Source organism: Solanum tuberosum, unplaced genomic scaffold, assembly GCF_000226075.1.
Source record: "Solanum tuberosum cultivar DM 1-3 516 R44 unplaced genomic scaffold, SolTub_3.0 scf00215, whole genome shotgun sequence".
Classification (NCBI taxonomy): domain Eukaryota; kingdom Viridiplantae; phylum Streptophyta; class Magnoliopsida; order Solanales; family Solanaceae; genus Solanum; species Solanum tuberosum.
This window is the reverse complement of record NW_006239140.1, coordinates 272,001-296,947: the sequence shown is the minus strand read 5'-3', so window position 1 is coordinate 296,947 and position 24,947 is coordinate 272,001. Positions and strand designations below refer to the sequence as shown.

Genomic DNA, 24,947 nt, shown 5'->3' with positions numbered 1-24,947 from the left:
GAAGCGACTTCTTTATTTCTCTACCTTCTAACCTGATGATCAAGAATCTAAACTGGTACATCCTTATAAGAAAGGTTAGCTTTTACAGCCACACTCCCTAATGGCACTACAGATGCTGGATCACCCACACACTTTTTCAAAAGTGAAATGTGAAAGATTTGATGCACTGTTGGTAAATCTGCTAGCAACTCTAACTCAGAAGCCACTTTACCAATCCTTTTCAAGATCCGGTAAGGGCCTACATATCTGGGACTAAGCTTCCATTTTTTGTCGAATCTCATCACCCCCTTCATAGGTGACACTTTCAGTAAAACCCAATCATCAACTTGAAACTCTAGTTCCCTTCTCCTTACATCTGCATAAGACTTTTGGCGACTCTGGGCTGTCTTAAGTCTATCCCTAATGAGTTGTACTTTCTCCATCGCATCAAAACCCAATTTGGAACTCTAGTTCCCTTTTTCTCACATCTGCAAAAGACTTTTGGCGACTCTGGGCAGTCTTAAGTCTATCTCTAATGAGTTTCACTTTCTCCATAGCATCAAGGACTGAATTTGGTCCTATCAAGGCTGCTTCACCTACTTCGAACCAACCAACAACAGATCTTCATCTACGCCCATACAATGCCTCAGAAGGTGCCATCTGAATACTAGAATGGTAGCTATTGTTGTAGGCGAACTCAATAAGAGGAAGACGATCATCCCAACTGCCCTTGAAATCGATCACACAAGCTCTCAACATGTCCTCTAAGGTCAGAATGGTATGCTCTGCCTTACCATCCGTTTCTGGATGAAATGTTGTGTTAAGGTTAACATGAGTACCAAGACCTTTCTGAAATAACTTCCAGAAATGAGAGGTAAACTGAGGACCTCTATCTGAGATGATAGACAAAGGAACCCCATGCAACCTCACATTCTCATTAATATAAAGCTTGGCATAGTCCTTCACCGAATTTGCAGTCTTGACTGGCAAAACGCGAGAGGACTTAGTAACTCTGTCAACTATCACCCAAATGGAGTCATGTTGTCTGTGAGTACGAGGTAACCCCATGATGAAGTCCATGTTGATCACTTCCCACTTCCAAGTAGAAATGCCAATCTCTAGTAATACCTCCTAGTTTCTAATGTTCTACCTTGACTTGCTGGGAATTGGGGAACTTAGCCACAAAATCTGCTATATCTCTTTTCATACCAATCCACCAATAGACTTCCCACAGATCGCGGTACATCTTAGTGGCACCTGGATTAATAGAATATTTGGAGTTATGGGCTTCTGCAAGAATATATTGTCTCAACTCACCCATATTAGGAACACATAATCGACCCTGGTAGTGAAGCACACCATCTCCTCCTTGGGAATAAACATCAGCTCTGTGTTGGTAGACTGCACCCTTAAGTTCAAGTAATATCGGATCGCTGTCTTGCTTTTCCTTAACTTCCACTACCAAAGAGGATTCTTCCCCATTCTAAACCGTTACATCACCATCAGATATGCTCATAAGACAAACTCCAAGGCGAGCAAGTCTGTGAACATCCTTTGCTAGCTTCTTTCCTTCTTCCTCAACATGTGCTACACTACCCACATATAGTCTACTAAGAACATATGCTACTACATTGTCCTGCACACTCATATCGTAATCTTTGAGGAACTCTAGCCATCTTTTCTGGCGAAGATTCATATCTTTCAGGGTGAACACATACTGAAGGCTCTTATGGTCGGTGAACACGTCTACGTGAACACCATACAAGTAATGTCTCCAAATATTTAGTGCGAACACCACTGCTGCAAGCTCAAGGTCATGAGTTGGATAGTTTTTCTCATGCACCTTAAGTTGTTTGGAAGCTTAAACTATCACCTTACCTCGCTGCATCAACACACAACCCAGGCCGGCTCTGGATGCATCGCAATAAATCACATAACCCTCTGAACCTTCTGGTAGAGTCCAAATATGAGTTGTAGTCAACATAGTTTTCAATTCTGCGAAGCTTTTCTCACAATCATCCGACCACTGATACTTGACCTTTTTTTGAGTCTTTTTAGTCAATGGTGAGGCTATGGATGAAAATCCATCCACGAACCTTCTGTAATAACCTACTAAACCCAAGAAACTTTTGATATTTGTAGCAGATGTAGGTCTGGGCCATTGCTTCACTGCTTCTATCTTCTGGGAATCTACTCAAATTTCTTCACTAGACACAATATTCCCAAGGAAAGTAACTGACTACAACCAAAACTTACATTTGCTAAATTTAGCAAATAACTGGCGATCTTTGAGAGTTTGCAGAACAACCTTCAAATGACTCGCATGTTCTTCCTCATTCCTAGAATAAATGAGGATATCATCAATAAAGACTATAACGAATAAGTCCAAGTACTGCTTAAACACTCTGTTCATCAGATCCATGAAAGCTGCAGGAGCATTGGTTAGTCCAAATGACATAACTACAAATTCATAATGTCCATACCGAGTCCTGAAGGCGGTCTTCGGAGTGTCACTATCTCTGACTTTAAGTTGATGATAACCCGATCTTAGGTCTATGTTTGAGAAATTACTAGCGCCCTGAAGTTGGTCAAACAAGTCCTCAATCCTGGGGATGGGATACTTATTCTTGATTGTTACCTTGTTCAACTACCTATAGTCAATGCACATTCTAAGAGAACCATATTTCTTCTTCATGAATAACACTGGTGCACCCCATGGCGAAATACCAGGTCTGATGAAGCCCTTATCTAGAAGGTCTTTCAACTGCTCTTTCAATTCCTTAAGTTCAACTAGAGCCATTTTATAAGGAGGAATAAAGATAGGCTGGGTATCTGGAATGAGATCAATTCCAAAGTCGATTTCCCTATCGGGAGGGACTCTAGGAAGATCTTCTGGAAACACTTCTAGAAATTCATTGACTTCAGGAACTGACTCAAAAGTTGGGGTTTCGAAACTTGAATCCTTAACCCGAACTAGATGATAGAAATTACCCTTAGAGATCATCTTTCTGGCCTTAAGGTAAGAAATAAATCGACCCGTAGGAGCTAAGCTACTACCCTTCCATTCTAAGATTGGTTCGTCAGGAAACTAAAAACGAACAATCCTAGTTCTACAATCGACTAAGGCATAACAGGAATGTAACAAATCCATGCCTAGAATTACATCGAAGTCTACCATTTCTAACTCTACAAGATCTGCTGAGGTGAATTTCTGAGAGACTGTGACAGGGAAATTTATGTATACCCGTCTAGCTATAACTGGGTCACCGACTGGAGTAGAGACTGAGAAAGGTTCTGTGAGATTTTTTGGACTAACACTGAATTGGACTATTATGTTAGGAGTAACAAAGAAAAGAGTAGCCCCTGCATCTAACAAAGCATAAACATCGAGATCAAAGACTCGTAACGTACCAGTGACTACATTAGGAGAATCATCCTGATCCTGGCAAGTCTGAAGAGAATAGAGCATGTTTTGGCGTTGTTCGCCACCCGTACTAGAAGAGTTACCCTGCTGAGTCGGGCGACATGCCGGTGCTGCTGAAGTTGTAAACTGGGCTTGATTAGCATTGCCTCCTTGACCCTGTTTAGAAAGACAATCCCTCAACCTGTGACCAGACTGACCACACCCAAAGCACCCTTCCTTTCCTGCAAGGCATTCGCCCGGATGGTTCTTACCACACTTAGGGAAAGTTGGGTAGGTTTTGGTACCTGTAACACTCCCCTGAGACTTACAGCCTGATGCCCTACCTTTTTTATCGTTATGAAACTTGGAGGACGGAACACTAGCTGATAAAGGTGTTGGAGTAAATTTCTGCTGACTCTGCGAACGATTTCCACCACCCGATTTTTGTTGAGAATACTCAGAGGTTCCAGTCCTATCTTTCTTGTTCTCCTTGGCCTGTTCCTTAAGTTTATCACCCTCAACTTGCTGAGCATGAGTCATAAGCCTAGAGAGGCTCATATCTCCTAACAACATAGAATTTCTGCATTCTGTCTTCACCAAATCTGACACTCCATCAAGAAACCTGTTCATTTGGGTCCTAGAATCAACCACCATATGAGGAGCATACCTGGAGAGTTGGGTAAACTTGAACCCATACTCTTGGACTGTTATGCTACCTTGCCTTAAGCTCATGAATTCCTGAGCCTTCGCCTCCCTTAGCTCTCTTGGGAAAAACCTATCCAGAAAAGTCTCAATAAAGCAATCCCAAGAGATAGGAGTTGCATATGTATTCTTGTTTTGCTTCCACTGAGTAAACTAGATATGAGCTACATCTTTAAGTTTGTAAGATGCTAACTCAACCCGATCATTCCCAGTTACCTGCATCACTTCAAAGATTTTCTTGACCTCATCAATGAAGTTTTGGGGATCTTCTCCAACTTACGATCCTAAGAACTCTGGAGGATTCATCCTAACAAAGCCTTGCACTATGGCTGCAGCTGACCCAACAATGGCATTTACCAGAACTGGAGCCCGCTAATTGTTCTGGCTGGTCACACTCTGAGCCAACATCTGAATGGCGTTCCTGAACTCTGCGTTCAAGACTTCTTGATTTGAGACTGGAGGAGTTGCATTTGCGTTCCTGGCATTCGCATTCCTGGCGTTAGCTCTACGAGGCGGCATGATCACTAAAATATAGAACGTCGTGTTAGAATGGGATTAGATCATCCCTTACGCACGATAAGAGTAACAAAAAAATGAAGATTTTTCCTAAAACACCTAGTAGCCTCCTTCTCATTAGATGTGGTGCACTTCACACCCATAAAATAGACTATACTTAGTGCGGCTTTTCAGACATCATAGGACACTTATATCTAGTGCTCTGATACCAATTTTTTCACGCCCCAAGCTACCCTCGAGACGTGGATACGGGACCTAGGATAACAAGTAACCCCAGGCTAAACTTGCTGGCATGATCATAAGCATACTAAAGCTAATAATATCTGATGCGGAAGCTAAATCATAATTTAATCTGATATGATAGGGAAAAACCCATATACTAAACTGGATATATCAAATCTGAGAGTTTAATACAAAAGAAACATCAAATTCAAATACTAAGATGAATCTAACTATGTCTGAAAATAGCCTCTAATTAACTAGAAATGATGGGACAAGCCCAAGCTAAGTCTAGCAAAACTGAAATTGAAAGACTAAAATACTGAAGAAAATAGCATGACTATTGTCCTCGAAGAATAAGGACTCACCACTGGTACTGCTGAGTTGGAGATCGGGAAACGATCTAAGCGTGATCTGACTGCTGAGGACCTGAACCTATATCATGAGAAGATGTAGCGTAATATATGCGTCAGTACTTGAAAGGTACTGAGCATGCATGATAGAGTAAAGCTGAACAAGCATATAACTCAACAAGCGATAAAGCAAGAACATAAACTGAACGTGATATAGATACTGAAATACTGAACATGACTAAACTGAATGCAATGACCAAATTATAACATGCTGAGACTGAATACTGAAACATGGTCAATGCAATAGAATCTGACTGAGCTGTGGGAGGTACTAATAACCGATAATAAAACCACATGAGCTAAATGTGAAGTCCGATGTATACGCCCCATTGAGAGGACCCAATATACCCGGCCAAAGGTATAGAGGCATGCTGGCGTGATCACTAAAATGATGCCCACAGAGGGGACTTACAACCTACATGGCTCGTAGTTCTTGGACTAAAAGGGTGACTGACCCTAGTCCAACTCGGTATTAAGCTACTCCATTAGATTAAGTGATTTACAAATTATGACTGAATTTTTTTAATATATAGATAGCTCAAAACTGACATGCAAACTGAGAATGCGCGTAAATATCTGATAATAACACATTCAAGACTGAGCCATGTATATCTAAAATGACTGAATTATTTGGCCTAGCATGTGTAATTCAATAACTAAAGAAATACATAGCTAGGGTTCTCAAGTTCATGCAAGAAACCAAGTAATAACATGATAATCTGATTTGGAACATATGCTCAAAAATGGAGTTCAAGTTTTTTCTTAAACCAATCATAATTTCAGCAAAAAAAAAAGTCAAACACAATGAACCAACAATGGTGAATTTGAAATTTCACTTTTTAATTTCATTCTTACCAAATTTATTTTTCACTCTTTGTGAATACTTATTTGTGAATTTTTATTTTTGGGTTCGATTTCAAATTGAAAGTTTATGTAGACTAGCTATGGAGTTGTTCTTCTTCTTTGATTTGGTGTAGATAATTTTTTCCTCATTTTCTCTTATTATTCTCTAAAGAAATCATTAGTATTTTAAAAAAACAATCTCTATTTGAAAGCAATTTGTAAATTTTAATTTCCAGGTTTGATAAAAATGAGAACTTTACATAATTTTACAAGGAATTATTAAATTATTATTTTGATTAGGTTTATAATTTACAAGAAAAAAAGAAAAAGAATAAAAGAAAATGAATGTACATCGCGTGTTCTGCACAACTCTGGCATAAAACTGGTTATAACTTTTTAGGGAGGTGATTATTTCATATTTAAATAGTTCAGGGGTAATAGGACCCCCGTATAGAATAAGTGTGTAGTTGAGAATTGGCTAATAGATTGAGGGAGCTTTTGACTATTTTCTCGACATATTTATGTATTATGTCAAAAAATAATAAATACAAGATATAGTTTATTAAGTTACACCTATTTATTTGACATTTCTTGAGAATTGAGCACTATTAAGAAGAATTATTCCTTCTGTTCAGTTTTATATTACTTGACTCATGTTGACCTATCACACCGTTTAAGAAAATTTTAATGAAAGATGTTGTTTTAATAAACTAACCTTATTAATGATGTATTGAAACTCTGAATTTGACGACTACTACTTCATGTATCAATACTAAAGGTAGTATGAAAAAAAAGAAGTAAAAATTTCTATTTTGGGACTTTTTTTTGGTGAAGCCTCAGTTTTTTTTTTGGAAGGAATGGAGTATTTACAACAAAAAATTTGGAGAGCCAAAGCAGTACTCCACCATAGTAGGAACTGTCGGACTAAAAGTTGTCCATACGTTTCTTTTCCCATTATAAAATGACACAACTTGGCAGTACAATCCACATTGGCACTTCTCTATCAAAATTTCACATTGCTGTGAACACAGCCAAACCAATATTGAACAAGTGGTTGGAATCTTAGCTGGTCCTTCACCTCAAAATAGCCACTGATTCCACAGCCTTGCCTATCTTCACTCATTTTTCTCTAAGCGACTAATATGCACAAAAATCAAGACCCCCATTAAGGCGTACGCATAAAAAATAATAATTTTGACCTTATATATACGGAATATTATTGTGATGAAATGAACTTCTTGTGCCGGTTATCTCCGGCCCTGCCCATCATTACACACTATCCACTGGAAACTAAAAGCTAAAATGAAAGAGCAATTTCAGTCACCAATTCCTATCTGTGGTAACTGTGAATCAATCCAAAGTTTGTATTTTAATGTACATTTCCACTTTTCTTCTCCTCCTTACCTTCTATTCTACTAGTACTCCCTAATCCTTATTCATACTAGTATATAATATGGTGAAAGTGGTTCATATAGTATCTCCAGTATCCAATGTGTTACCCGAGAGAACGTCCTGGGGAGAGAGGAGTTGCAAGGGAACAAGTGGAGATACAAGTTGTAAGCAGAGAAGTATCAAATGGAAATGGATCATCAGCTGAAGCTGGAATGATGAAACAGTGTGTTTGTTCCCCTACACAGCATCCAGGCTCCTTCAGGTGTAGGCATCATCATGCTGATTACAAATGGGCTGCTCAACTGGGAACCAATAAGATCACTGATCACTAGTTCCCTATGTGAACTCACATGTAAAAATTCATGACATTGATCTGTCCTGTATTTACTCTATTCTGTACTCTTCTTCATGTTGACACCATCCCTACATTTGTGTTTTTCTTTACCCTAATTATATCCAAGACTCGGAATATCATTATGAACTGAGTCACTTTCAAGAAATAGTCTGCAAAATTTCAAATAGAGTTGATGGTCACTTATTTCAGAAAGTTGCTGTCTTTGTTGAAGAAAGTTTGAATCAAGAAGAAATGTGATTTTCCGAGATAATAACTATTAGTTGAGTGGCCATCTGAGAAATCAACCCTCATGCATGTGTTTCAAGCTTTCAATAGGCTGCAAGTTCCAGCGGTAGACATTCTAAGAATTCAAAGTAGAATTTTGTCACTGCTAGAAACTCGAGAGTCGAATGACTCATTGAATGTGTCAAATACTCATACAGACTTTATATAATGAGCATATTTACAATCAAATGATTTAATAACTGAAGGAGTAATATATACTGTGTCAACTCTTAACATGTAGTATGCAAAAAGTAAGATGATTGAAAATCAAAATTTAACAGGAATTCATTCTTTTGATTTTCCACCAAGATCTGTAAGGCGAGCGACAACCTCCTCATAGTTTGGTACCCTTGGATGGACATGCCCAAACATATCAGGCGTACAAGAATTTGCTCGAGTGTGTCCTTTCACTAGCTCTTCCGGAGTTACTTGTTCCAATTCAACTGGAAGAGATGTTGTTCTGCCTGATGGACCGCCTCGATTTCTATGACTAGAGATTTCACCATTTGGTTCATGTCCTGAATCTTTATGACCGGACTGATCCAGATGTTTCGTCCTAACTGATCTTTGTTCTGAGGTAGCATTTTCAACTGCATCATCATCTCTTGATTCGATATGATGAGCATCTTCAGATTCTTTATTGTTACTTGCTACATCCGCGTGCTCTTGTTCATATAGCATCTGTTGCAAAGCTTTTGAATTCCATTCTAAACCATATTCTACTGCTACATCTTGCATCAACTGTAGTTTCACGTCCAATTTATGTGGTACTGGCTTTAAATTCGCAGCAAACTGCCAAGAAAAATATGATCTTTTTTACAAGAAAGAGGAGTTATCTGAGAAATTTTATGCACGAGTATTATCTGAGGATGAAAAGAATGTGTAGTTACCTGATTATTGACACAAGATTCAAGTGAATTTCCATATCTTTCATTAAGCATCGTCCTAAGTTGACGTAATTCAGGCAGGTCTGCTAGTCTTGCTGCTGCAAACATCAAAGATCCTACAGGTTCCTTGCAATCCTCAGGGCATTCCCTGAAACAACAAGAATTGTTCAGAAATAGTTTGACTCACAGGAAAACTATTCTTGGAAAATTGATAAATTAGACAGGACATGGTAGACCAACAGTTTACCGAGGACATGATCCTAGATAGAAAGATATGGAGGTTGAGGATAAGTGTAAAAGGTTAGTTGGCAGTCGAGTAGTGTCTAGTTCCCTATCACTACAGTATTGTTATTATTACTCTCCTACGGTCTTATTCTTCAATTTTAGTGTTCTATTGGAAAATACATTTTTATATTCATAAGGTAAGGGTAAGGGTAAGGCTGCGTACACAGCACCCTCCCTAGACCTCATTTGTGGAATTACACTGAGTATGTTATTGTTGTCATCTGAGAACTGAGATGTTTATGATTAGGGCTGTTCATGCTTATGGTTAAACAACCAAACCAAACCGCAATCTGAATCAAACCGATTAAAAAAACCGATATTTGGTTGGATTTGGTTAGGTTTGGTTTTTGAATTTTGAAAACCGATACTATTTGATTTGGTTTTGGTTTTACAAATGAATATCCGCAAAAATAACCAAACCGAACCGTTAAATTATATATATAAATTTTATAATTATTTATATATTATTCATAAATAAAATATATATATTTTAGTAAATTTTAATTAACTTAAGTCTTTAACTTTACTATTTTTTTAAGCCCAACACTTAAATTTCAGCCCAAGTATTAAAATCCTAATTCTAACTCAACCAAAAATTTATTATTTAAGTGATTTTTACATTTGGAGCACTGATTTTTTTTTTTTTTGGTTTATTAGGGAAAATTCTCAGTTGTCACAACATGCAAGATTCAATATGTTATATATTTATCAAGACAACTCTGCTAATATTGATTTTTTCCACTACATTATATACATTTGCTTTTCTCTTTTTTTAGATATAAGTCTTCTAACAGGGTAATGAGTTTTTTTTAGTCCTGTTTCAATTGTTCTATGTCTAGTATTGCTTAATAAAATTTACAATAGCTTTTCTGATTGTTTATGTACTATGAATTTGTGTCTATCGAGATGCATATGCCCTCAAAAAACTATATACTTTCAAACCGAAATAACCAAAAAACCGAACCAAACCAACAATAACCAAACCGACGGTTATTTTTTTGATTTGGTTTGGTTTGGTTTTAGAAATTTAAAAATCGATTAATTGTGGTTTGGATTTGATTTTAACCTATAACTGATCCAAACCGAACCATGAACACCCCTATTTATGATGCTAGAGATTCACTAAATTCTATTGTCAGAAAATGGATATTATATTAACAATTTATGTATACTGTTCTTCTGAGACACCAAATAGAAATTAAAAATGTGAAGAGTACCTCTGTGTACTTATGGTGTCAAGGTGACTAAGGATCTGCTCACAATACTGATCTAAAAAATCATAACAGCTCAAGAGATTCAGCTCAACTAGAAGGCCTTCAGTCTGTTGCATTAAGACAAAAAATCAGTAGAGCTTAGTTTCATCAGTTTTTGGGGAAAACACAGATTGTACAGATTCACTTTATTCAGGCTAATATGCCAATCCTCATCGTATGATTTTCGATGCAAAGTAGATGGATCCTCCTCTCACTAATGACACTATTACGCAGAGAACATTGCACCATCAACAGACTAAACGTTGATGGAACGAATCAACAACTACGCCTCAATCCCAACCAAGAAAGAGATGCTTTTGTCACATGCTAGAAGCATATCTAGAGCTTATGTAACATACATCATAACACTTCTATTTTTATAAAAACACATCATTAAAAACAAAATATGAATTTTAAAATCGAAGAGTTTCCAAATATAGAAATGAGTTATTCTCTCGTTTGAACTCATATAAAATAAAACAAAGTCATAGAATAACGGAATATACAGACATATAAATTCCAGCAAAAGAAAAATTACTCTGTCGTAGGCATTGACATCCAATTCAGATTTAACAAGGTCAGCTATATCATTCCTCAAGTATTTCTGCATTGAATTTCTCTTCTTCCTGATCATATCGATTCGAGTTTTGGTCTGCTTGATTGTAGACTTGCTGTATCAGAAAATTTCCACAAGAACATTAGCAATATTAACAAGAAAAAATAAAAACAGACGAATTATCACTCTTACCATTTTGAATAAAACTTGTTTTTCTTCCATGAGTCCAACATTTTTTATTTTTTTGGTTCACCTAAAAAGTTAAAAGATTTGAAAAATTAAAAGGATACAAATTTTAATCTAGAAGCAACATGGATTTTAATTAAAACCTTTAAGATGGAGAAAAGAACAGAGGAATCTCATATACTAGTATTAATTAAGTGTTAATTTAGAATTTAATTCGTTATGAAAGAAGTTGAAGATAAAAAGAAAAAAGAAAAACAGTCAAGCTATATTCCATGGGGGTCTATTGGATAACGGCAATTAAGTTCTTTTACTGTAATGTCCTCATTATTAGGAGTGTGTTTTAATGGCTATAGGCGAAGGAGAAGGGTAGTATGGTAAATGCTTACAGGTTCTATGGAATACGAAGTTGGCGGGTTTACGTTAGATTGATGGACTCGGAGTGGAAACCGCGGGAGAGTAACCGTTGAGTATCATCTTTCAATTTCCATCCTTAAATTATTTTATTTTATTTTATTACTATATTATTATTATTATTATTATTATTCTTTGGAGGTAAAGGAATATAAAAGACAAGTTTTTTGTGATATTGGATTTGGAAATTTGAAAAAACGAAAAAGAAAAGGAGAGTGTGATGGATGGATAAGATTCTTTAATTATTAACTAGATTTTTTTGAGTTTGTGTCTTCAGAACGTAAGATACATTTTTTTCTTAATAAATCTTATGAGACACAAATTTAAATTAAGTAAATCTGTAAGTACTAGCTACTTAGTGGTTATCTCAAAAAAAAGGAACCTACACCTAATTATAAGTAATGCTGGGATGGATAAGATTTTTTAATTAGTAATCAGATTCTTTGGGTTTAAATCTTGAGAAATAAAGATTCATCTTTCTCTTAATGAATCTTATGTTGTACAAATTTGAATTAATCAGATGTGTAAATATTAGACATTTAATGGTTATTTCAATAATAATAATAATAATAAAACCTATACCTAAGTAATGCAGGGTAAAATTAATCTCTATTTTGATCCCATCTTCATGTTACATATTTATGTTCCACTACATGTGGCACTATTACTATTTAAAGAGTAAGAGAGATTTTTCTTTGCTCACAACTTTTTGAAATTGTTTTGAATTGTATATTAGCTATTGAATTATAATACTCTTCTATAGCTTATAATTTATAAATATGTATATATATTTTTAACATGCATGTTATATATCAAAGAAAATTTTTTACTCCAGTTAAAAAAGAAATGACATTTTTTTAGTTTTTCAACTTTTCACATGATATATATATAAGATCACAAGATATTTTGGTACACTGTATGTTTAATCAAAAATCACATAATTCAAAAGTTTTCTTTATTTTCTTTAACTTCATATCAAGTTAAAACAGGTCAAACAAATTGAAAAAGTAGTATATTCTTCTAGCTCTTTGAGATATAAAGTAAAGTTGTTAATAACTTTATTATAATCGGTTTCTTCTAATAGTTCTTATTCATTGATAATATAACCAATTTATTTAATCTTTCTTGACAAATAGTATTCCAGATATGTCATTTTTTCTACGAAAAGTTAACTTCTTTTGAAAATGGTATTCAATATTTTTTTTAAAAAATAACCTATGACCAAATACCAATTATTGCTAAAAATAAAATAAAATAAGACCCCTCAAATATGGGGCTTAAGACTTGCCTTTTTTTTCAACTCTTTAGAGCCGACACTAACTCTCCTAAGATAGGAATAAGATTGTGTATACATCATTCTCTCTTGACCTTTCTTGAATATGTTAAGTTGTCGTCCACGTAAGTTTCAACAAAATTCCATGTCACAGTCCATCTACCAATATGTTACAGTTTGAATTGTATCCTTGTTACGACTTCGAATTTATCGAAGGAATTAATTTTGCTCTTTCTTACTTACTAATTACGTAAAAATTAAAAAAATATGAGCCTGAGTCCGGCCTTCGAATTATGAAGGACCATAGAAGAGTCCTAAATAAGGGAATTTCCCATCCATAGGGAATATGTAGAGTTGATAGGATTTTAATTCTACACCAGAACTGAATATATCAAAAAAGATAAAAGATATACAAATCGGAAAAAGTTAAAAGAGATTTGAAATCAGTTAACTAAGTAAAAAAAGGGTAGTTCAATGTACAAAACATTCCTAATACAATCATTAATTACAACTTTTACCGCTCATGAAGATAACTTGATTATTGCTCTAACGCTCCCCTTCAGTTAATTAAGTGAAAATGAAACTACCAAAAACATCTCAAAAAGTGAATAAGGAAACGAAACAAATAGTTTCCACTATCAACCAAGTCATTACGAACCAGCCGGTCCAAATTGAGGTTACGAGGGAGGCGATCGCTGTAGTACAACAATGTTGTCAAGGTTGAAACCGGTTGGATCATAAATGCCCTTGTCGTTCTTGCTACAGATCCAAACATCATTGTCACGATAAGCTGCAGTTAATTACAACATTTTTTTAGTTACAAAAAAGCATATATAAAAAATTTATTAGAGCTTGAAAAACTATTAAGATTCAATTTATGTACATTGATGCATCTACAAATATTTTTTACATTATAAGTGTATATTAGGAGTAATTAACTTGCTATAGCACGTAATCTGCATTTTCAAAAGTTGTTAAATCCCATTTATCTATAATTATTAGTTAAGTAGGAGTATTCCTATCATTACAAAAAGAATGATAAAATGTCTAATTTTTTAACAATTTGGAAACAATTTAACTTAAATTTTTCATTTTTACCTTAATGACAGAGATTTCTTAGCTAGACAAATATGTTACTAAGACATGTTGAAAAACATAAATAATTCCAAAAACTTTTTAATCATACACATACGTTATGCCATATTTAATTTATAAAACATAGATTTCAAATCTTCTCCTTCTTTCTTTTTCTTAAACTCTATCTTTATTCAATCTACATCATATAAATTAAAACTAAAGGTAACGGCGCATACAAGAGGTTCATCTAAATTCCTTTTGTGTATAGTACTTGTTTACATTTTGAATTTTCATGATAAAAATCCTGACTCCGCCAAAATGGTGGCTCTACAATAATTTTTTTTACACGTTCCTTACAAAAAAGTGAACTCAAAACTAAAACCAAAACAAACAATTCAGAAAATGGAAAAGTCTCATACATAAGGCTAATGTTGAAGCAGAAGAAGAATAAGGAGAAGAATTAAGAGTGACATACATACCATTGAATCATGCAGCTTCTTTCTTGGTTTTGGAATACTAGAAAATTGAAACTCAGAGAAAGAAATGAGTAGTTGTTATGAAATTAAATGCCACTTTGATTAGGAGCAGAGGTTTTGATTGGGTTTAATAGAAACAAATACACATGCAAGTCTTGATAAAAGTGTAATTGAACTAACATGAATACCTGCCAAAAAGTTATATCGAGAAAAACAAAGATCTAGGCTAGCAAAGTGGTTTTTCTAGTCATCATAAAAAACATAGGGCGGTTACTTTGGAGATATCGACACATATTAGAAGGCCTAACTTTTTTTTCTTTTTGGTAAGCAAAGCAAAGAGGGCTTAATTGCACTTGCAATTTACTTAAAGCTTATAAGAGTTGTGGAAGGGTTCAGATTCGAGCTCTGGATATGGAGAAAGTCATGATAGAAGTGTCACCTCCAAATAGACCGTGCAATATGCGATCTGAATTTAATTGAAATTCTAATGCAGACTGGAAAAAAAAAACTTAAAGCCTAACTTATAATACGCACGTAGAAACTATTTATTTATGTAGGTCGGGGTTGGGTATATTCTAATTAGCCAAGAATATTTCACAAGAAAGCGAGATCAAATTCCTGCCTTTGCCTTACTGCTCAAGCATATATATTCATATATTGTGAGCACATGAAATTAGACCAAAATATAAATTTACTTTACTTGTTCAATAGACAATCTTTTGAACAAGATGAGAGTTGTACTTCATTATTCGTTCCGTTCCTTTTAGTTGCTATATCCTAAATATAGTTATTCATAAATACTTGCTTGTCAATTCTAAAAATCAAGCGAGAATTGATTTTTTTCAACTTTGATCTTATTATTCATTATTCTAAAATTAAGAGGCACGTAAATAGATACAGATTAAAGAATTAATAAAGAGTATTTTAGTCCAAACTAGAATACTCCTATTATTGGATTCTGATTGATTCATGGATGTTTGTCCATTACTCTCTCAGTTTCAATTCATGTGATGTAATTTGAGTGGACACAAAATTTAAGAAATATGAAAAAATATTGCAACATTCCAAAATCACATACATTTTTTAAAAAGAAGAATATACTTTTGTAGACTTTTTTGTGAAATAAATAGGACTTAAACATGTGTAAAATGTGGATAATATAATTAAATATTTATTGAATAAAAAAGGTTGTTCATTAAAAAAAAATCTTGTCATATAATTGGAATTTTGAACATAGCCAATCAAGCCATATTTGCATGATAAAATTTGGGTTCTTAAGGCTAGCCTGGAGCCCAACCTGAGGCAGCCTTGTGGCCCAAATCAAAGCCTTGGTATAGGATCAATATTCAATAGTCTTAAAATGCACATCAAGTACCTATATATAGAGAAAGAAAAATATATAGTAGAGAGAACTCAGAAAATGACGGACAAATTAATCAAATTCAAGTTTCAACTACTTAATTAATTAGTCATGAAGGGTCCATCAATTTACAAGTATCGGTACTCGTATTAGAGTCCAACTATTTTGGATTCACATCATGTGGAGCTCCATGTCAGAGGAAGCACTCCCACCAAGGAGCTCCATTTCAGGGGAAGCACTCCCTACCAAGAATTTTTTCATACCCAAAGCTTGAATTCGAGACCTTTAATTAAGAGAGAAACAACTCTATCCACTGTATCACATCCTTTGATAATGATAATCTATATTCATTCAACGGTAGGTTATTTGAAAAAAAAACAACTAGAGAAAATGTAAAGACTAATTGTACTATTTTGGGTTCCTTATCAGCTTATCCTATATCTGATCTTTACATAAAACCAGAAATTCTTTTGGGACGACCATAATATACTACTCCCTTTGTTTCAATTTATGTGACTTACTTTCCTTTTTAGTCGATCCCAAAAAGAATGACACATTTTTATATTAAGTAACAATTTGACTATTAAATATCTATTTTACCCGTAATGAAATGATTTATAGCCACACAAATTTATATCATTCATTTTAGACCACAAGTTTTAAAAGTCTTCATTTCTTTCTTAAACTCCGTGCCAAATCAAATTACCTCAAATAAAATGGGACGGAGAGAGTAGTATAATTTGCAGGTAAGACTAGTCAAACAACGTGTGAACAATGAAATCATAATTCTAAAAATAGAGTACCAAGTCTATTTTTTCCTAAGACATAAAAAATAGTACTTCTTCTCTGCATACTTGTTCAATTTTCCTTTTTTATTTGTCTCTTTTTACTTGTTTATTTTGACAAATCAAGAAAGAACAAATTTATTTTACATATTATACCTTCAATTAATTAATTTTGAAAAAGTTATAACTTCCTGAAAATTTTAACTTTTTAATTCATCCACTTAATAATTAATAGGGATAAAATGATAAACTCACTATGTCAATCATTGTTTTCATAATAGACGTGTCAATTCAAAAATAAACAAGTAATTAGGGACAAAGGGAGTATGTAAATTTGAAAATAAAGTAATGTATATATTTTCAAGTTGAAAATGCTATTTGAAAATTAGAGTTATATTTGGATATTTATACAAATTGAATTGTTTTAGAATTTTAATGTGTAATTTGAAATGATAATTAGAAAAATATATCTTTGGTGTTTCTGAAAATTATTCTGAAAAAAAGAAGTGAAAATGGTTTATTTATATCTTAAAATATAATCTATGTTCTTTGAGTATTTATTATATTAATATCATTTTCTACATAATTGGGATATCTATAATTTTCAAAATGGAAAAGGCTCAAATATGCCATCAAACTTTCAGAAAAGGCTCATTTATGTCATCCGTTAAAAGTTTGGCTCATCTATGCCATTACCGTTTAAGAAAATGCTCATTCATGCCATTATTTTTTAACAGTAATTTTGCAAAACCATTTTTTACACGTGGCCAATTATAATTTGGCCACATCATTAATTTTTTTATAAAAAAAATCAAAATTCTGAACAAAATTGAATTAAAATAACTCACCCAAATAAAAATCCACCCAAATAGAAGACCCACCCAAATTTTAAAAAGTCCCTGTTAACCCTTCAGTAACAAGTATTAAAATTTTATTACTCGTAGTTTCAAAATTAAATGGGTCCATTGTAATGGTTGGTCCGAATATCTATGCAGCTCCACTAGACCGGATTATAACTACTGAAAATTTACAGGTTCACGTAGCAATTAGCATCATATGTGGGGCCGTGCGCAACGAAGAATTTGTTGGCCGTTTCCTCGGTGGACAGAAAAAAAAAAAATCAGTTGCAGATTTTCATGATTTAAAAATAAAATAAAATATATATATAATAAACAAAAAAAAAATGATTTAGGATGCGGTGGATGAGATCGTTCTTTCCTTAGTTAGATGTCTTGAATTTGAGTTTGGATGTAGAAAAATTCTTCATAGAGAACTTTTTTCTCAAATGGGGCTGTAGACATTAAAATTTTGTGGGACTAAACAAGACGTGTTCAAAATTACAATGTCTATTCGATTTCAATTAGGATTTTTGGATAATATTCAACTCTAAATTCTAGTTTATGTCTATATAAATGTACTAAATTCACTCGAATATTCTACAAATTCATAGAATAATCATAAAGAAATAAAATTCAAATCATCCTAGTTCGAGAAATGAAATCAAGGATCAGCAAATATGCAATTTGAATTAATCGAATATCAATATAAATACTGAAGTGAACAAGAAGCAAGTCCGAAATTTGAATTAATTGAATTTCGATATGATTATTGAAGTAACAGTATACCAAATAAAAAACAAAATTTATGGCACTGCAGTGCACACTTGCTCCTCTATAAGAAGCAAACAAAAAGATGCAGACTATAATCATAAACGAGTCCCAATATCAAATTTAATTTATTACTTCATCATCGTCTGCTTTTAGAAAATACAAAAAAAGGAGAAAAATTTAATCACGTCACATTTTAGCAATTGTTAGATAAGAGTTGGGCCAAATTACAACTGCATAATCTAATTCAGTTTCAGAGAGAAGAAACGGTTATAAAATTGAAGATTTTTTTATTGGGGGAATTATTATAAATAAATATATGGATTTCTGGCCAGAGTTTCTAGCAAGTAGTTGGGGAAAAGAATTTGTGGCTGGCGGATTCGGAGGAATTGCAGGTATCGTATCTGGTTATCCTCTTGATACCATTAGAGTCCGTCAACAGAGTTGTACGCCTGGCTCTGCTTTCAACATCCTCCGCCATGTTGCCGCCACTGAAGGTCCCCTGGCTCTCTACAGAGGCATGGCTGCTCCTCTCGCTTCCGTCACATTTCAGGTCATTCCTTTGTTTCTACTCGGCTTATTTGTTCAGTAATTACGGCTTCATGACAGTTCATGTGCTTCAGAAATTGTGTATAGTTATTTTTGTATATTAAAATTGAAGTGGTAATTGGAGTTCATAAATTTGAAATTCTGAATTCGCATCCGAAAACATATATATTGGATAGGTGTAAAATGGATGTTTATTCATATGTGTTAATCGGACTTCTCCCCGGAGTTTCTCCTAGCTAGGCTTATCAGTTATCACCAGGGGTGGAGCAGGTGGAGTCAGTCAAATTCAGTAGATTATATTCGAATTGTACATTTGAGTTAATAAATTCATTAAATATGTATTATCACTTGAATGGTTCAGAATCCATAAAATTGAAATTCTTGTTTGGTTGCGTATCACCTGCTCTGTTTCTCGCCGAAGATGAGGAGTCAAAAAATTTCTTGCAAAAAATTGTGTCACAGTCACAGAAGGCAAACATCGTAAAGGATTGAGATGGGTATTACGTGGAGATGAGTGAAGAGGTCCAATAACACGTAATGGTTATATTTTGTATACCTACCAAAACAAGAGAGATAGAGACTTTGGGGTCCTCAAATGGATTTTTTTACGTTCACGGAACTAATACCAAATTAAGCTTGCTTAACAATAATAATAATAATAATAAAAGTAATAAATATTAGAATTTAGAGACCACGAGTCTCCTACATAAATAAATATAATCACTTGTTTCCTATTACAATTTGTTAATGTTTTATAGTACTAATTGTTTGTTGACTTGCATTTGTGATGGAGTCTTAGTCATCAAATCTTCATTCATTGGTGATTCATATCCGTTTGTGGAAGAAAATAAGGGAATTAAGTCATTAATTAGTAATTAGTTATTCTAGAAGGAAAAGGATGGGACATTCTCAAATGACATGAGCACTGAAACATCCTTTATTTTATTATAAACCATTTTCCCCACATCACCCATTCTGTTTAGATGGTTGTTACATATTGTTAATAGTGTATCGTATTGTATTGTCTGGATAAATATAATGTATATATAGATTATATTGTTTCTTGTCGTTTCATAATGTCATGCACCAGCAATATGAAGGATAAACTTATATTAAAAAAAAAAGGATACGGAGTAAAGTTAGAAAGAGTAGGATAAAGGGTAAAATAGGACCTACAAACTCTAGGATAAAAGGTAAAATAGGACCTACAGGCTCTAGGGGTTCAAGAAACAGACCTGACAAATATGCAACAATACTCCATCAAAAACCGGGAGCAGCTAAATGGATATTCATAACAAGATTAGCTATAGTGAACATGCTTACATACCAAGTATAGGTTAATGAACTGGGGTGTCACAGATAACCAACAGTGTGTCTTATGTAATGGGGTATTGAGTCAAGTGAACATCTTTTTTTTACTTGTGATTACTCTAAAAACATATGACATATGGACACAGCTGTTATGTTGGCAAGGAATAACTAGAGACCAACTAGCACTTGACAAGAGGAGCTTGAGTGGGCCAACAGAAATGCACGAGGAAAAGGAGCAGCAACCACTATCATTCGAATGAGCATTGCAGCTGCAGTTTACTACATCTGGATGGAAAGGAATAATCGGGTCTTCCAAGTTAAGTCCAACAAACCACACATGGTAACCAAAAGAATAGTGCAAGAGAGATGTTCGAAGCATAAGCTTACAAACAAACTAGTAGGACTAGATCACTATACCTAGACTTTTTCGTAGATATGTAGTCTTTGGAGAAATGATTGTTAGTTGTGTTCATTGTTTGGTTGCCACACCAATACGGATTTGTACTGAATGTTAACACTTTTGGTAATAAAATAAGTTTAATTGCCAAAAAGAAAAGAAGGTAAAATAGGACTACTAAACAAAAAATAAGAGCAAGATGAGGAGAGAAATAGGTAACATTCGATTGCACCAAAATTAAAGTTATAATCAAAACAAACATCGTATATAAGGTAAAAATATAATATATAAGTGAAGATGGGCTGTCAACTGGAGTATTATTCACTTCTCAGGAGAACATACACTATAGGCTTAAATTGCATTTCATGCATAATTTGATATTTTATTTTTTTGCAACTTTAGCTAATTAGCTGCTACAGTTTGGTACAAGTTTGCTACATATGAACCGGAGCAAATGTTCAACTTGAGACATGTCATTCATTGTTGTTCTTGTTTGTAAGACTAATCGATATAGAGTCTAATAATCCCAGAACTTAATTAATTTCTACAATGTGTAAAATAGTTTCTTTGCTATTGCAGAATGCTATGGTATTTCAGATTTATGCAGTGCTATCGCGAGCATTTGACAGGAATGCTCCAGCCAGTGATCCACCCTCCTACAAAGGAGTGGCCTTAGGTGGATTTGGAACAGGAGCATTACAAAGCCTAATGCTCACTCCTGTCGAACTTGTGAAAATTCGACTGCAGTTGCAACAGAGAAATATCCTGGATAACAAAAAACAAAAAACAAGTTGTAAGGGTCCAACTGATGTGGCAAGAAACATATTCAGACAAGAAGGATGGAGGGGAATTTATCGCGGATTAACAATTACAGTCCTCAGAGATGCACCAGCTCACGGCCTATATTTCTGGACATACGAGTATGTTAGAGAGCAACTTCATCCAGGATGTCGTAAGAATGGTCAAGAGAGCTTTAGAACAATGCTTATAGCAGGTGGTCTTGCAGGAGTAGCTAGCTGGATATGCTGCTATCCGCTGGATGTTATCAAAACTCGATTCCAAGCTCAGTCACAATCTACACCATTGAGATATACTGGCATTGTTGATTGCTTCAGGAGAAGTGTGAAACACGAGGGATACAATGTGCTCTGGCGAGGTTTGGGAACTGCAGTTGCCAGAGCATTTGTAGTGAATGGGGCTATATTCACTGCCTATGAAACTGCCTTAAGGTGCCTTTTCATCAACAACAACAATAAAGTTCACGCGAATATTCAAACTGAAAATGCATTCTAATACCGGAGTAAGTAGTCATTGAGTTGTGTTGTCTCATTTTATATTATTCATTATAGCAATTGTATGGTTTATACCTCAAGCTGAAATGTAATATTAGTCTTTTCTTATCAACTTGACTTCCTGTGGACATGGTTTAATTATAATATTTCGTCACTTTCTGTGAAATGTAGCTTTCATGTATGTAGTATACTCCAAAGGCTTCTAGGATCTGGGCTTCAGCCATTATAGGTGTTGAGATAGCCTTCTTGATCTCTTCAATTAGACATACGTCCGCCATGGGCCTTATTTTCTTTCTTGTTATGAGATTTAAATGCTCTTAGACGTTTATTTAGCAGCATAAATGACAGAAATGTGTTGCAATTTCTCTTTAGGTTTGCAGATGGTAAAGATCATTGATCGCTCTGCTATATTGAGACTTCTTGAAACAAATTACAGCCAAAATATTAAGGATGAATTATACTTATAGTGTCAAATAACTTACTTGACATTGTAAAGAAACCTGCTCAAGAAATACAGATCGAATAGGGTTGATTCCTCATATGGTCATTCAATTAATAGTTGCCAACTCAGAAAGTCACTTTTCTTCTTGATTCCAATTTTCTGAGATAATAACTACTAGTTGAGTGATTAACTCAGATTTAATAAGGTTTTCTGAAAATTTTCAATATAGAAGTCCATGGCATGGCAATTAACAGACATAAAGAAGTTAGCTAAGCTCGAAAACTTTCATTAGTAAGCAAAAGACATTTTCTCTGTAGTTTCTAGAGCTTAATAGGACCAAGACTTCACATTTAACTGTTGACATTGATGAATGTCTGTGGAAGTGATAACTCATTATACATGTCCATGAAATACCTGTCAACAATGTCAAGGTAAACTGGACATTTTAGGTAAGAGTAGTAGTAGAGCACTTCTTTTATGTCCATCATTTGATCCAAATCTTCCTCATCCATCATCTCTAGTTCCTTCATCTTCTGTACTAATACCTCACCTTTACTTGTGTTTCGAAGGAATGCATCTTCCATTTTTTCTCTCTGTTCTTTCATTGTGTTGTTTACTGATTCTTCGCGAATGTTCTTTCTCTGTGGAACTTCGTTTTGGTTACTACATTCCCATTGTTGAGGAAAGTCTCTGTAGAAATCATCCAATTCTTGAATAATGCTGTTTGGAATTCGGTTGCTACGAGAGAAGAAGGGATTGAAGTGACAAACTTTAGGTAACTTGTGATGACTTTTAAAGAGAAATGAATTGAGATTATGTAGTGTTTTGAGGAAGAGGTTCTTGGTCTTTTGAAAGGTTTTCTTAAACAGCATTTGTGGCTTTCTGTACACCTTCCCCATGTGGCTTTTATCTTTCTTTATCTTCTTAGCAAGAGATAATGCAACTTGTTTCCCTCCTTAAATTTTAGATGTCCAAATAGTTTTCAACATGTACTGATGAAAGTGATGGGGACAAGGGCATTCTCTTCTTTTTTTTTCTCTTGACTTCCTTGCTTTAATTGTGTTCCCCAATATATCTTTCCCTTTTTGATATTTTGGCCAACTTGTGTGCACTTCGACTAGTGTACTCTGAGTACATGCTATGGTATTTTGGCCAACTTGTGTGCTTCGACTTGTGTACTCTGAGTACATGCTACCTATCACCAACAAGATTTTGGATAACTCTGTCAACCAAGGTTTAGGTAATTAAATTAGAAGAGATCGCCTGATATTTTTTTAATTACTAGAAATTCGGAGCCTTTGTCTCCGAGAGCTGGCCTAGGAGCGTCATCCTTATTCTATATCTTTTCTATTTGCGTGATATTCTTTTGACTATATTAATGCTGCTGAAAGTGTTGCAGCATTCATTATAAAGAAAAAGGGAAAGTTGATCAGTGAGTTGGAGGATGCTTAAAGTAATTATTACCTATAATTAAGCATACCTAAATTACATTCAGTACAGTTTGAGACAACTGGGCCCCAAGCAATACATGAAATAAGGCCATAATTTCCCTTTAATCGAGTAATAAGTACTGTCTGTATCAATTGTATCAAGTGCTTTTTTTTAAATTAAAGAGCTGTCTTTTGGGCCCCAATCTATAAAAGGATTGGTATAATGTTGGTTGAATAGGGTAAGAGGCCAAAACTGACGGAAATGAGATGAGCCTCGTCTTAATACCTCTGCTGAAGGAAACCTCCTTTTTTTTAATAATTGTGGCGTTCGTATCAACTTGCATGCGTCCACCAAGACTTGTACAAATAGAAAGAACTCCCCTGATATTTTTTGCTTCCGCTGGAATTTTTTGACCTGAGGACTGTGTGGGACTTAGTGGTTAATGAAGTGGGGTATTTAAAACCTCTTCTTCTCTGTAAACTGTTTGAGGAAAACTACAGCAGTTTTGTAAGTCATGACTACAGCTGAATCACAAAATTGCAATAATTTTACTCTGTATCTTTTGTTACACTGATAATTAGAAGGTTCACGAGTTTGGCAGTAAAGCTGCGGATATCATACAACAACAATAAGCAAAGTGCAGACCAATTTTGATCAGTGCACACGGGAATTCAGTTAAACATATATAACAATCATGAAAATGATTTGGCAGATTAATTCAATATATAATTTATCATAACTGTACATCCCAAAATTAGTGCATCAATTTTAGTTGATACAAAAGGTTCATCCCTGTATAAACCCACAACTTATTAACATTAACAACTTGTGCCTCAATACAAAACTTCATCAGGTCTGCAATTTTGGCCACGACCTCTTACTGGTTGTCCTCTTTGCCTTTGTGGAACTTGAAGAATTGATGCAGCAGCCTCTGAAGTTCTCCATAATTCTTTGTTCCAGAAACAAGACAACCTTTAATCCACTGGGGGAGCTTGTTGGTTGAGTGTGAGGAGTTTCTTTCAGAAGGATCATATGTATAGCGTTTATCAACTAATAGGATGGCAGCATAGTCGTTAATATGCCGAATTGCTCTACCTACAGCAGATTATTGAAAAGCACTGGAATATGAAAATCCACATAAAGCATATGAACAAGCTAAAGGACTATTGAAAGTGGCTGTTCATTATATCAATTATTAAGTTATATTTAAGGATCAAGATATCTATATTAGGAGTAAAGGAAAGTCTGTGAGATCATAGTTAACAGGGGGGGGGGGGGGTTGT

The 24,947-nt window shown here is 34.5% G+C and overlaps 4 protein-coding genes across 4 annotated transcripts in view; 1 reads left to right on the top strand and 3 right to left on the bottom strand.

Moving 5' to 3' along the window:
* Positions 1 to 8,371: 8,371 nt before the first annotated feature.
* On the bottom strand, positions 8,372 to 11,300 carry LOC102584536 (IST1-like protein). Its single transcript, XM_006356199.1, has 5 exons — positions 11,260 to 11,300; positions 11,050 to 11,182; positions 10,476 to 10,579; positions 8,977 to 9,121; positions 8,372 to 8,878 (listed from the first exon to the last, which is right to left on the bottom strand). The coding sequence occupies exons 1-5, from the start codon at positions 11,298 to 11,300 to the stop codon at positions 8,372 to 8,374; spliced, it is 930 nt and encodes a 309-aa protein (XP_006356261.1).
* Positions 11,301 to 18,299: 6,999 nt separating this feature from the next.
* Positions 18,300 to 21,949, top strand: LOC102579662 (mitochondrial arginine transporter BAC2). The gene is made up of 2 exons (XM_006356097.2): positions 18,300 to 18,795; positions 21,079 to 21,949. Exons 1-2 carry the CDS (start codon positions 18,562 to 18,564, stop codon positions 21,790 to 21,792), a joined length of 948 nt encoding a protein of 315 aa, XP_006356159.1. The 5' UTR covers positions 18,300 to 18,561; the 3' UTR covers positions 21,793 to 21,949.
* Positions 21,950 to 22,583: 634 nt separating this feature from the next.
* On the bottom strand, positions 22,584 to 23,132 carry LOC102579339 (uncharacterized). Its single transcript, XM_006356096.2, has one exon. It carries the CDS (start codon positions 23,130 to 23,132, stop codon positions 22,584 to 22,586), a length of 549 nt encoding a protein of 182 aa, XP_006356158.2.
* A 1,210-nt stretch (positions 23,133 to 24,342) lies between these two features.
* LOC102579013 (probable ATP-dependent RNA helicase DDX11) overlaps positions 24,343 to 24,947 on the bottom strand; it is a 5,673-nt gene continuing 5,068 nt past the window's right edge. Inside the window, exon 9 of the mRNA XM_006356095.2 lies at positions 24,343 to 24,759. Coding sequence (XP_006356157.1) covers positions 24,542 to 24,759 — 218 coding nt within the window. The 3' untranslated portion in view covers positions 24,343 to 24,541. The remainder of the gene's footprint in view (positions 24,760 to 24,947) is intronic.